The 12,817-nt window shown below is 37.6% G+C and overlaps 1 protein-coding gene across 1 annotated transcript in view; it reads left to right on the top strand.

Moving 5' to 3' along the window:
* The first annotated feature begins 1,709 nt into the window (after positions 1-1,709).
* LOC102428291 (guanylate-binding protein 6-like) overlaps positions 1,710-12,817 on the top strand; it is a 29,010-nt gene continuing 17,902 nt past the window's right edge. The window contains exons 1-3 of the mRNA XM_023757683.1: positions 1,710-1,947; positions 8,298-8,493; positions 12,053-12,180. Of these exons, the coding sequence (XP_023613451.1) occupies positions 8,304-8,493; positions 12,053-12,180 (318 nt within the window). The 5' untranslated portion in view covers positions 1,710-1,947; positions 8,298-8,303. The remainder of the gene's footprint in view (positions 1,948-8,297; positions 8,494-12,052; positions 12,181-12,817) is intronic.

Here is a 12,817-nt window from a genome sequence, read left to right as displayed (position 1 = left end):
AAAATGGCTCAGAGCATGTCTAGTGATCTTTAAAGTCTCTACCTGCTTGTGCAACATAGCCCATGATTCAGGTCTCAATCAATCTTTCTACATTATTCTCTGAGAGTCTGTTAATACTGGATGCATTGGACCAGACTGATTCCTAGCATCCAGTCCCTACTTTTGTATATTTGCTAGTTTCTATCCTTTGCTTTAAAATATCTTTCCTTCAATCACTCTTGTTTCAAAAGTGAGTCATTCTTTAAGATCCAACAGAAATGGGACCTTCTCTATAAAGCCACCTATAACCCTTACTAACATAATTATACTATTGCTTTTGTAGTGACCAACACTTCATTTGTAACATCATTTTAGCACTTATCACTTCTGTCTTTATTTTGTATTTGCCTCCTACAAGGTGTAAATTGTCTAAAGGTGAGAACCTTACTTTATTCATCTTTCAATATGCAAAGGCAATGGGCCTCATAATTGTATTAGTTGTACCAGTGAAATGCAGCATCATGTGTTGCAGGAAAACCATACTATTACCCAAATTAAAAATACCAAATGAAGATAATTTATAAAAATTGTGCAACAGCATGACACAATAAGAATATATTTTAACTCTGAAAATAGGAAATCTTGGATATAAACTCATACTAAAAGGTAAACATTCCAATAAAAATATGATTGATAATATTACCTCACATATTTAAAGAAATGAAGAAATTTAAAATTTTCATTTTTCAATGTATTTTATGATATTGTATTCAATGTAACAACTTTCTTGGAACAAGATTTTCATTTTAGTAATATATTGTTGATCATGCTATGAAAATGAATATCTGACATTGAACTGTTGTTACTTAGTTTTTACCAGGCCTTCAAAGAGCCAATTTCAACCAAACAGATTGATGAAAATGGAATTAACATTTTAATGTCTTTGAAAGCAACTCAAAATACTGTAGGCAGAGAAAAATAGGCAATGAAACGACCCCAAATTGGTTCCATTACAGAACCCCTACATATATTCATCCAGAAGGCAACAGATGAAGCAGGGGACTGATTTGAACTACAGAGTTTGATTCAATGTAATGCCTTAAAATTATATATTTATTTTTCTGAATTAATGCTCATACTAAAATTCAAACATGAAGGGGAAATTTTAATAGGACATAATAAAACCAGAAAAGTGAGAGAAAATATGACATTATCAGCTTTTAAAAATACAATGATTGTGATTTCTTTGCTCATTTTAAATAAATACTCACTTTTGAAATTTTTATAGTATTTTATTTATTTAAAGCAAACACTCAAAGTATATAAATTCAGAACCTTTATAATCTCCCACAGAGCTAACACACACACACACACACACACACACACACACACACGAAATGGAAGAATATGTTTCAATACAGCGATGATCTCTGACTGTAAAATTCTTTAATGAAGAATGACTTGTTAATAATAAGAGTACTTAAAATGAGAGACAGAAATGAAATAGTCTAAAGGAAAAATTAAAACAAGCAAAACACCCATATTGCCCCCAAAAGTACCCCTGAGGGAAGCAGTAGCCCCTGGCAGCCTGCTGCTACTGGCTCACATTCAGCCTGCTACTCTGTGTTCACTGTGGGGTCAGGGGACACAAGCCAACTGAGGAGGAGGGACCAGTAGGTGGATTTCCAAGGAGGAACCAAAAGGGATCGTCCACCTCCGTGCGCCTCCACACTTGGACCTCTCGTCTCCGCTAACAAACATGAGAACCCTTCACAGTTACAACCACTAGACACTCACTCGTGTGCTTTCGATTTTGACTCTCCCCACCCGACCCATAACTGCTTGGCCATAACATTTTCAGGATCTAAAGAGAGTAGTCGGTACGGAGGATCCAGATGCAGAAGGAGCGCGCGGAGGAAGAGCAAGGACAGCTGAGTACTGGTCCCCTGGCTGGGGCACACGCACCACGTAAGTTCGCTCGTAGTCTTGGTCTTCCACACACATGTTCGTAAAACAACGACCACGCGTGTCCAAGCGCGCACCCTGCACAGGAGGCTCAGGCTGGGCAGGCACCGTGGTGCGTGGGGAAGCAGCGGAGGCGGGTGCGGGAGGGGCGGGCGCTGGCGGGGCAGGCGGCCAGGCGGCCAGGCACTTTGCTCCCGAGCCTCAGCTTTTGCATAGGACCCAAGGCGGCTGCAGGGCGACAGCGCGCGCAATGTGTCCTGGGGAGAAACCACTCCTCCTGGGGCAGCCGCTCACGGCTGCACAAAAAGCCCTGTATTGATCTTGTCAGTGGAAAGGGGCTGAAGTCCCCTGGGACTGATGGACTAAACCATGACTTTGCAGAGGTACTGGGTGGGATCCATTCCTTCCCCTTCTCCATCGCTGCTTCAGACTGGAGAAAAAGAAAAACGTGGCCCCCAACCTACACTATAATATTTAAGAGTTATTTTTGTATTAACCATATTTAGTATTCAAAAAATTCTAACACGCTCTCTTTATAGAAAATAATTCATTCTCAGTCTCTTTAATCAACTGTTAAAAACTTTAAGGTCTAAGCCCGTTTTTTATCCTGCACTGTTTCTGAATGTGTGGTCCCTACCAAAACAAAATTAAAAAGACAGAAATTACTTTTATATTCAAATTTTTGCTCCGTTTTCTTTCCATCTTCTATAAACTAGCAATAGAAAAGCGGGAGTAGGAGAGGAAGCAAGGAGGAGTGAGAAACAATTGGGAGCTTGATCTTTGACACACTGGCCTGAGGAGCTGAGGGGCAGAAATGCTAATCCTTCAACATTTCTTTGCATGCAACTTGATCTTGAGCTTAAACCTCCCAATTTCTGATTGAAAATGGTCCCTGAGGCATAGGGAGGTAAGAGCCCCTGTAGCCTTTAGGACAGGCTGGACTGCAGGGTTCAGTTGCTGGCTTTCTTCTGGGGAAGCTCACCTTCCCCCTTTGGAGCAGTGGTAACTATAAGGTGACAGCCTCGTAGGATGTCACATAACCAGGACAGCAGCAAGCGGAGAGATGAGAGATTGTTCTTCTCCTGGCTGTTCAATGGGGTGTGGGGGTGGTGAAGGCAATTTCTTCATCCATGTTCCTCATTATAATTTACATTAGGATGGATTTATCACTGGTTCTTAGTCTTAACTCCACATTAGATTGGAGAAGCTGTTGATATTAGCAATCCCTTTTGTTTACTCATTTTGTGTCTCTTTCCTTACAGTTTCCCTGAAAAATAAGTAATGGTGAAATTTATACCAGGACCAAATTGTGTACTCTCACTTTTTGCATCAAGAGCAGACTGACTCAGAGACTCTGGCTGCCTTCATTTATTGGAGAGGAAAATGATAAAGGAGAACCCAAAACAAACGGGCTGCCTATGGATTGCAGCCTCATTCCCATCCCCAGTCTCATCTTTAAAAGTTGGAAACCAGACATTGGCTGTAAATCACTGCTCAGGCCCAAGCTTGCTTTGGACTCCAGGGGCAGCTTCTTTTTTGGTACATCCTGAAAATTGGGCAGAAGCAACGCAGCACTTCCTGGAAAATAAGTAGTTCTTTCCTTCTCCCTAATGAAATCCTATGGCAGATATTTCCAGGAGTTATGCAGACCTACCCAACGGCAGCTGGGTTCTGAGTCATTCTACGTGGATATTTTTGAACATTTACATGGAGAGTGCAGAAATTGAGAGGTTTTCTTGTTATTTTTCATTGACATATATATCTTTTTATTAATATATACTTTTTTTGGCCCTTAATATATATCTATTTCTTTATTTTGCTGCACAAATCAATCTCCCAGTGACTCAATTTTCCCACATGGGATGAATTTTGAACTTTGTGGGCAAAAGGATTTTAATGACTTCTTAAAAAGGAGAAAAATCAAAAGCTATTTCCCTTCTGAAACCTAAATTCCTCAGTACCTTTAGTATTATAAATGGTTCTATAGATATTACATTTCATTGATCTGTCATATGTCAAGTTGAATTGTCAATTTAAAAACTCAGATTTTGATGAATACTTGCCATACTTATTACAATTTTTATAGCTGCTCTCAACAACTAGGACCATGAGACACAAGAGATGCATGAAGTCTTTAGCTTAACAATTAAATTCATGGCTGTGTCCCTAGGTTATTCCAGTGCCAGGTCCTTCCTCAGCATCATAAGCCTCTCTATTCTCTTAAGAACTGGTTAAGCCTTAGGTTTTAGGACACTGATGCGGTGATGGCTTTGCTTCTCACTGATGATGACCCTGCTTTGGATAGAGCCTCTCTACAGCACTATAGACGTGGCTGTCCAGTGACAGCAATAACATTCAATCTGAGATCCTCACAAAGTTGGGAGCACTTTGGCCCTTGCAGGGATTGTAAGGGCAGAACCAAAAATAGAGAAATTTTTTATTGCAAAATCTCTATGAATTATGCTTACTGTGCCATGAATGTGACAGGAAAGAACAACTAAACTCAGCCTGCCAAAGTATAGCCCAGATATGAAAACCTTATTTCCAGAGAAGCACAAGGTGATGATTATCACTGTTATGGTTGGAATGGTGATTGGGGACCACCCAGGAGAAGCTGTTGATATTAGCAATCCCTTTTGTTTACTCATTTTGTGTCTCTTTCCTTACAGTTTCCCTGAAAAATAAGTAATGGTGAAATTTATACCAGGACCAAATTGTGGGCTCAGAAGCCATCAGGGTGTAGATGGACTTTTTAAGGGAAAGGAGGCAAGCATTTACAGTTACCCGAGTCGTGCTTTAGTAAGAACACTCTCCTTTTGTCAGTCTGTGGCTTAGACAACAGACTCCCCACACCCCCTTTGGTTCCCTGAGCTATACACATGAAGGTGATCAAGGAAAAATCCTGTATTTGGGATAGCTGAGATTCTCTTAGGTCCTTTCTCTGCCCATTTGTTTCATGACAGCAGCACCAGAAGAATAAATATCTTGATAAAGGTAAATACATGGCCAATTATAACTGATAATGTTATTGTAACAACAGTCTGTCATTCCACTTTTTGTTTTCAACTATATTTAAGAGGTCAACAACTAAAAGCTATGAAAATGGCTTAAATGAGAAAGTATTTGTATGTTATTGATGTTGAACTGGTTTAAATTTAAATTAGGGTGTGATCATTTTAGGATGTTAAATATAATTACCATGGTAACCAAAAATATAATAGCTATAAGATATACACAAAAGGAAATGATTGGAGCATTAAAATCTTTTAGTACAAAAAGTCAACTAGACATGAAAGAGGGATAAAAAACTATAAGGCATATAGAAAACAAATAGCAAAATGATAGAAGTAATTCCTCTTTATAAGTAACAATAGGCCTGGTGCATGAAATTTGTACACTTGGGCCGGGGAGGCGTCCCTCAGCCCCACCTGTGCCTTCTCACAATCTGGGATCCCTCGGGGAGCGGGCCTAAGCCATCAGTCGGACATCCTTAGCGCTGCCATGGAGGCAGGAGAAGCTCCCGCCACCGCTGCTGCGCTTGCCAGCTGTGAGCCTGGCTCTGTGTTAAGTGTCTGTCCCCTGGTCAGTGCACATCATAGCAACCAGTCATTCTGCCATTCAGTTGATTTACATATTAGCCTTTTATTATATAGGATTACTCTACATGTAAATGAATTAAAGTCTATCATCAAAAGGTAGAAATTGACAGAATTTATTTTAAAACAATCATGTTAAAACTACATGGTGTCTACAAGAGACTTACTTTATATTCAAAAACACAAATAGTCTGAAAGTGAAATGGTGGAAATGATGTTTCATGAAAACAGTTACGAAAGGAAAGCATGGGTGGATATATGAATATCAAACTAGACTTTAAAAGTCACAAAAGTTACAAAAAGCATAGAAAGACATTGTATATTAAGAAGAGGTTCAATATAGAAAGAAGTATAGTAAGTGTAAGCATTTACGCACCTAATAACAGAAATTCAAAACATACAAGGCAAAAATTGAATAGACATGAAAATAAACAGTTCTATTGAAATAGTTGGAGGCTTCAATATCTCACTTTCAAGATGGATAGAAAAATCAGGCAGAAGTTAATTAAAGAAATAGAGGAGTTGAACAATGCAATAAACCACTTAGGTCTAACAGAGCTTCTATAAATAACAGCAGAATACACATTCATCTCAAGAGCACATAGGACATTTTCCAGAATAGAACACATGTTAACCAAAAATTAAGTCTTAATAAATATAAAAAGATAGATACCATACAGAGTACCTTCCCTGATTAAAATGGATATAGTTAGAAATCAGTCACAGAATTAAAACTGGAAAGTTAACTAATTTGTGGAAATAGACAACACACTCTTATACAACCAATAGATCAAAGAAAATCACTTGAGAAATTGAAAAATATTTAGAGACAAATAATAATGATAACACAGCATACCAAAACTTATGGGATACAGTGAAGGCAGTACTAAGGGAGAGGAGGGAGTTAAAGGTATAAATATTTACATTAAAAAAAAGAAAAAATCTCAAAATAAAAAATCTAACTTTTTTTCTAATCTAAAGAACTAGAAAAAGGAGAACAAACTGAACAGAAGGAAGTAAATAATGAAGATTAGAGAAGAGAATAGAAAGACAATAGAGAAAATCAATTAAACCAAAAGCTGGTTATTTGAAGTGATCAATTGACAAACCTTTAGCTAGCTTGATTAAAAAAAAGAGAGCAGGCACTAATATTGAAATGAGAAAGTTATTCACATAGACTCTTTTCCTTGGGGTAATCCCAGAAAAGAGATTACTACCAATTCTGTAGGAAACAGATAAAAGAGAGCACTATGATCAGCAACACACCAACAAATTAGGTAACTTAGATGAAATGGACAAACTTCTAGGAAAACAAAATCTGCAAAGGCGAAGTCACAAAGAAAATTATTTTCGACCTACAGTCGGTAAGGATATTTAATTAGTAATAAAAAGTGTCCTGACCAAAAAAACCAAAACAAAACAAAACAAAAAAAACACCCAATGCTCTACTGTTGATTCCTACCAAGCATTGAAGAACTAACACCAATTCTCAAACAACTTAAAACAATTGAAGAGGAGGAAATTCTTCCTCACTCATTCTATGAGGTTAACATTATACTGATACCAAAAATACATGACACTACCAGAAAGGAAACCTATTGACCAATGTCCCTGATGAATATCAATGTAAAAATACTCAACAAAATACCAGCAAACCAAATTTAGTAGCACATTAAACGAATTATACTCTATGACCCTTCATGACCAAGTGGTGTTTATTCTTAATAAATGTAGTATAGAATAAATTAATCAATGTAGTATAGAATAAATTAATAGAATAAGGGGGGGAACACAGGATTTTCTCTAGCTATGCAGAAAAAAACATTTGACAAAAGTCAACACCCTTTCACCCAGCAAAGTAGGAATTGAAGAAAACTACCTCCATGTAAAAAAGGCATGTATGAGAAACCCACAGCACACATCATAATGGTGAAAGATTGAAAGCTTTTTCTCTACAATCAGGAAATAGACATGAATGCCTGCTTTCACCACTTTCATTTCAACACTGTACTGAAAATTTTAGCCAGAGCATTTGTCAAGAAAAAGAAAGGCATCCAAATTGGAAAGGAAGAAGTAAAATTATTTCTGTTCACAGATGATATGATTATATGTGTAGAAAACTAAAGATTCCACACACAAAAATGTTAAAAGTAATAAACAAACTCAGCAAAGTAGCAGGATACATAGTCAACATGCAAACATTAGTTGCCTTTCTATATACTAACTATGAACAGACTGAAAAGGAAATTAAGAAAACAATTTCTAGGAGTATATAGAATAATCAATGTTGTTAAGAAAGATTCTCCCAGATTGGTGATTGTAAAGCATGGTATAGTGACATAGACTCTCTTGGTTTCAAATCCAGGACCTACCATTTTTTCACATATAAATTTGAGCATATCCCTCAGTCTTTCTGAACTGTATTGATTACATATGCAAAGTGGGTATAATAAGTCCAAATTTGCAAGGTTTTTATAATGAGCAGTGAGGTCAGCTTTGTAATGCATCTCTCTCAGAGCTCAGCAATGAATGAAAATCATTGCTTGAATTTTATTTTTATTATGGAAGTAAAACTTTGGAGGCTGATAGTATCTACTGTTTCATCACTACCATCAAATGCTATCCTAAATTTTGTGCCATAGAAAAGTACAGAGGTCCCACAGGCCCTCTGCTGATGCACACAGGCTTTGATTAACCTTGAATCAGAGAATGAATTTGTGATGTTATTACTACAGAGAAATTATTTTGGGTTTGCAGGTTGCCATGGCATCTGGACCCATCATGTTGGTCCCCATGTGTTTGGTGGAAAACAAGGATGAGCAGATGTCAGTGAACGAGAAAGCCTTAAAGATTCTTTACAAGATTTCTCAACCAGTGGTGGTTGTGGCCATCGTTGGGCTGTATCGCACAGGAAAATCCTATTTGATGAACTGTCTTGCAAGAGAAAAGTGTGGTGAGTGAAGTCCTGTGACAGAAGCTGTTTGCTTAACTCCAGCTGAATCTCAGCTTCTCACTACTTCTCTAGGGTCACAGGAAGGGAGATCCCACATTTCTTATTAGACACATTTTCTAATTCTAGTTCTCACCAGCAAACTTGCAACTTGACCTTTTTCTGTTCCTAATTCTTACTTCTATGTTTCCGCTTCCTATAAAAGGAAAATCTCCCAAACTAGTGCTCTCAGAGACATCTTTTCTAACCCACCAGGCACTAAGCTCTGGAAGTTATGTCTCCCACATGAAATTTTGATTTCTATTACTGTGATATTCTTATTAACTAACCAACATGCTTGAGTATCTGTCATCTTAAAATTTCTCTCTGGACTCCATATCTCATTATGACTACCACCTCATTTTTTCTTTTTACTCCTCTTCAAGCTAAAATATTTTGTCTGTCTTTATTTCCTTTCCCAATTCTACTCTTCCCACCTCTCTTTTCAATTGACTTCTCACTGTTTTTAACCCTAACAGTCCACTGAATGCTCTTATTATATTTACCAATGAACTTCATTTTGTATGATCAATGGGTGCTTCTTTGGATCCATCTTAGTTCCCTGTTTGACATCTTATTTCATAGTTGATATCTCTCTGCTCCTTGAAATTCTTTCTTTACTCGGCTTCTGTGGCACCACACTCTTTTGGGTTTCTTTTTATCCCTGTGTCTAGTTCTCTTCCATCTCTTTACTGGTCTCCAACTTTTTATCCACTCATCTGAATGGTAGGTCCCTCCAGGACTTGGCCCTGAGATCTTTTCTCTCCTCTGTTTATACTTTCTCAGTTTGATCTCATCCAATCTCTGGACTTTAAATGCCACTTTTATTCTCATATCTCTGCAATGCATATTTCTTGCCTCAGTATCTCTTCTGACATTCAGACTCATTAATCAAATAACTATCTAAGTTGTTCTTTTTGAAAGTTTTCCACTTAAAGTTATGTTCACAATAAAAGTCTAGATCAATCCCCACTTTGAAACCAAAATGAAACCAAACCAAACAAAGCAAAATAACAGCTCACTTTCTGCTTTCTCAATCATTTTTTCCCAGTAGTGCACCAACTTTTAGTTTCAAGCCTCTAAATTGATAGCCCTCACTTAGCTTATCTCACACATCCAATTCACACATTCCCTCTTGTTACTCTTACTAAATATATCTCAAATCTGTTTTTCTATTTTTATCTTACTATTTTCATTTATTTTTAATCCTCACTGGAATACAGGCTCAGTGATTTTAGAGACAGGGGGAAGGATAGAGGTGGGGAGGGAGGGAAGGAGAGAGAGAGAGAGAGAGAGAGAGAGAGAGAGAGAGAGAGAGAGAGAGAGAGAGAGAGAGACATTGATCCATTGCCTTCCAGTGCTTGCTCCAATGGGGGGATCTAACCCGCAACATAGGTATGTATGTGCCCTGACCAGGAACTGAACCCACAACTCTTAGGTGTATATAATGACACTCCAACCAACTAAGCCACACTGACCAGGACTATTTTAAGATTTTTATTTATGAGGCTAAGTCAGTCTAATCTTTTGCCTGAAATCCTTTCTTTTTTTTTCTGAAGTGTCCTTTTTCTACTTTGACCCTCTCTAATAATTTATCTTCAAAGCAACCAAGCAAAGTTTCATGTAGCTGCTTTTAATGCCTTCTATAAGCTTGCATTATTCTTACATAAAATCCACACTCCTCAGAGGCCCACTGTGACCTAGTCTTTCCAATACCTTATACATTTTCTCCATCACTGGTTATGATACAACCATACCAGCCTCCTTGTTGCCCTTGCAAATTGCAAGCCCTTTCCTATCTCCAGTTCCTTGAACCTGTGGTTCACTCTGCCTGCAATACTTGCTTCTTCTTTACCCAGCTGGCTCCTTTTATTCAAGGCTCTGAACAAATGTCCCAGTTATCAAAGAAGTCTTCCCTGCCCATCCTGTCTCATGTTGCCTCTCCATTTAAATTTAACACAATATGAACATATTTTATATAATTATATATTTACTTGTTTTTCTTCTTATATTAAAATTAAAATCAGTAGAGGAAAAAACCTTACCTGGAGTCTTTGCTACAAATTTGCCGTAACAAGTATAGTGTGTAGAATATAGTAAGCACACAGTAAGTGCTTCTTTAATTGAGTAAGAGAAACATAAATCAGAATGTTTACCTTTTAGGTCACTGCTATTTTTATTTTTATTTTTTAAAAATATATTTTATTGATCTTCCACAGAGAGGAAGAGAGAGGGACAGAGAGTTAGAAACATCGATGAGAGAGAAACATCGATCAGCCGCCTCCCGCACATCTACTGGGGATGTGCCCGCAACCCAGGTACATGCCCTTGACCGGAATCGAACCTGGGACCCTCCAGTGAGCCAAACCGGTTTCGGCAAGGTCACTGCTATTTTTATATGACTTTAGCTAGCCTTCATGAAAATTCTGATTAGAGCGCTGTACCTTGGTGTTGGTAGACTAGCATATCCAAATACTAAAAAGCCCATGAATATGGTTTACTGTAAAGAGAATCTGACCCTGGGAATATAAAATAACTCATAAGAAAAATAGAGGACAACATACTGAAATCCATGGGCAGAAAATGAGAATATAGAAACAGCATCAACCACACATCAACATCTTTTCTATTCTGGTTCAATGTGGGGCTCTCAGAAGTTCTGTTTTCCCTCAAAATAGAAAAAAATCAGAATAAATGTGATGTGATAATGTTTCTCTTAAAGAATGTTTTAATTGTTGCTGGGATTCCTTGAGTTAGTTGTGATTTATAGCATCTTCAAAACAAGTAAAAGGTGAGATGCAGCCACAATCTTTTATGAGGGCTTATAAAGTATGCTTATTATTTATTTATTTGTTTGTTTGTTTGTTTATTTATTTATTTATTTTTCCATTCCTGTCTCTCCATAGTCCCATCGATTAAGACCAGATTTCATGTGCCTGGCTCATAAACTGGTTATAAATTACCAGGGTCTTAGCCTTCATTGGCTGTAAGACTCCAAAGAGAAAGTGTTTCTGTATATTTTAGCCACTGCGGTATCTCCTGAGCCTTGAACATATCCCCAATGCCAAGAACATAATGGGTGCTTAATAAATAATATTTAATAAATTGCCCTGTTCATTCCTCAGACTATTGAAAGGTCTTGATCTAATTACAATACATTCAACTCACTTCTTTAGGGAGTCATGATTGTTGAATGGATAAAAAACACAGCTTTCTTATGTGTAGCATACTCCTTTCTTTTCTCATCCAATGTGTGGGTAGGGCCACCTAGACGTGAACAGGGATATATTTACATTGCAAAATGGAATTAGCAGTCTGAATAAACCAAACTGATGTGAAAAAGTATTACTGCTAGTGAAAGTATGCGTAGTTAGATGGCATACAAATGTGGACACCCTTGAAATGGAGAAAGCACTATATTGTATCTTAGGGCATTTATAACCCTGTATATCTCATTTTGTGGCCCATGGGCTTCTTGGACTCTCTGTTGTCACTCTGTGTTGCATTTCCCATTCCCTTGCAGGTTTCCCTCTGGGCTCCACGGTGCAGTCGGAAACCAAAGGCATCTGGATGTGGTGTGTGCCCCACCCCTCCAAGCCCAACCACACCCTAGTCCTTCTGGACACTGAGGGCCTGGGTGATGTGGCCAAAGTAAGGCAGGGTCACAAACAGATCCTTTTTATTCTGGATTTTCTCCTTATCTTTTCATGATCCTTTGTAATTTAACTGTGGTGATCTATTCTTGAAATGCTGAAATCTAACTATATTGAACAAGGCAGACTTTGGCCTCTTTGAAACTCATTTCTGGGTTAAATAAAATAATGTGGTATATTAGATAAGATCTTTTATTTCTGAGCACTGAAGTGAATAATTTTACCCTTTGTAATAAGCCTTTATTGAGAAACTGAATTTAAGGGTCTTGAGCTGAGTTATACATTGTTTATGCTGCAACTAATTGCTGGCTTCTGCAATAATTTAGTCAACCAAAAATTTTTGGCCATCTTCAAGGCTCTTCATTATTCTTCACAGGAGTTTGCTTTTGAGCTTTATCTTCTCTACTTACCTTTTGCTCTGTGCCATTCAGAACAATAACTCTACTTATTGCATTCTAACTCTCATTTTACTTCTGCAGATCTTTCTACTTGCAAGCTTCTTTCATTTCTTCAAGTCAAGATTTTATAAATCCTTTAACATCCAGCACAAAATTTTTAGGGATGTTTCATATTATAAACGCACTCTTTCTCTAACTCCAGTATATTTTGTTCCCCTTTGACTGATTCATCATTTA

Source organism: Myotis lucifugus, unplaced genomic scaffold (genome assembly GCF_000147115.1).
Source record: "Myotis lucifugus unplaced genomic scaffold, Myoluc2.0 scaffold_110, whole genome shotgun sequence".
Taxonomy (NCBI): domain Eukaryota; kingdom Metazoa; phylum Chordata; class Mammalia; order Chiroptera; family Vespertilionidae; genus Myotis; species Myotis lucifugus.
This window is presented reverse-complemented; position numbering and strand designations above follow the sequence as displayed.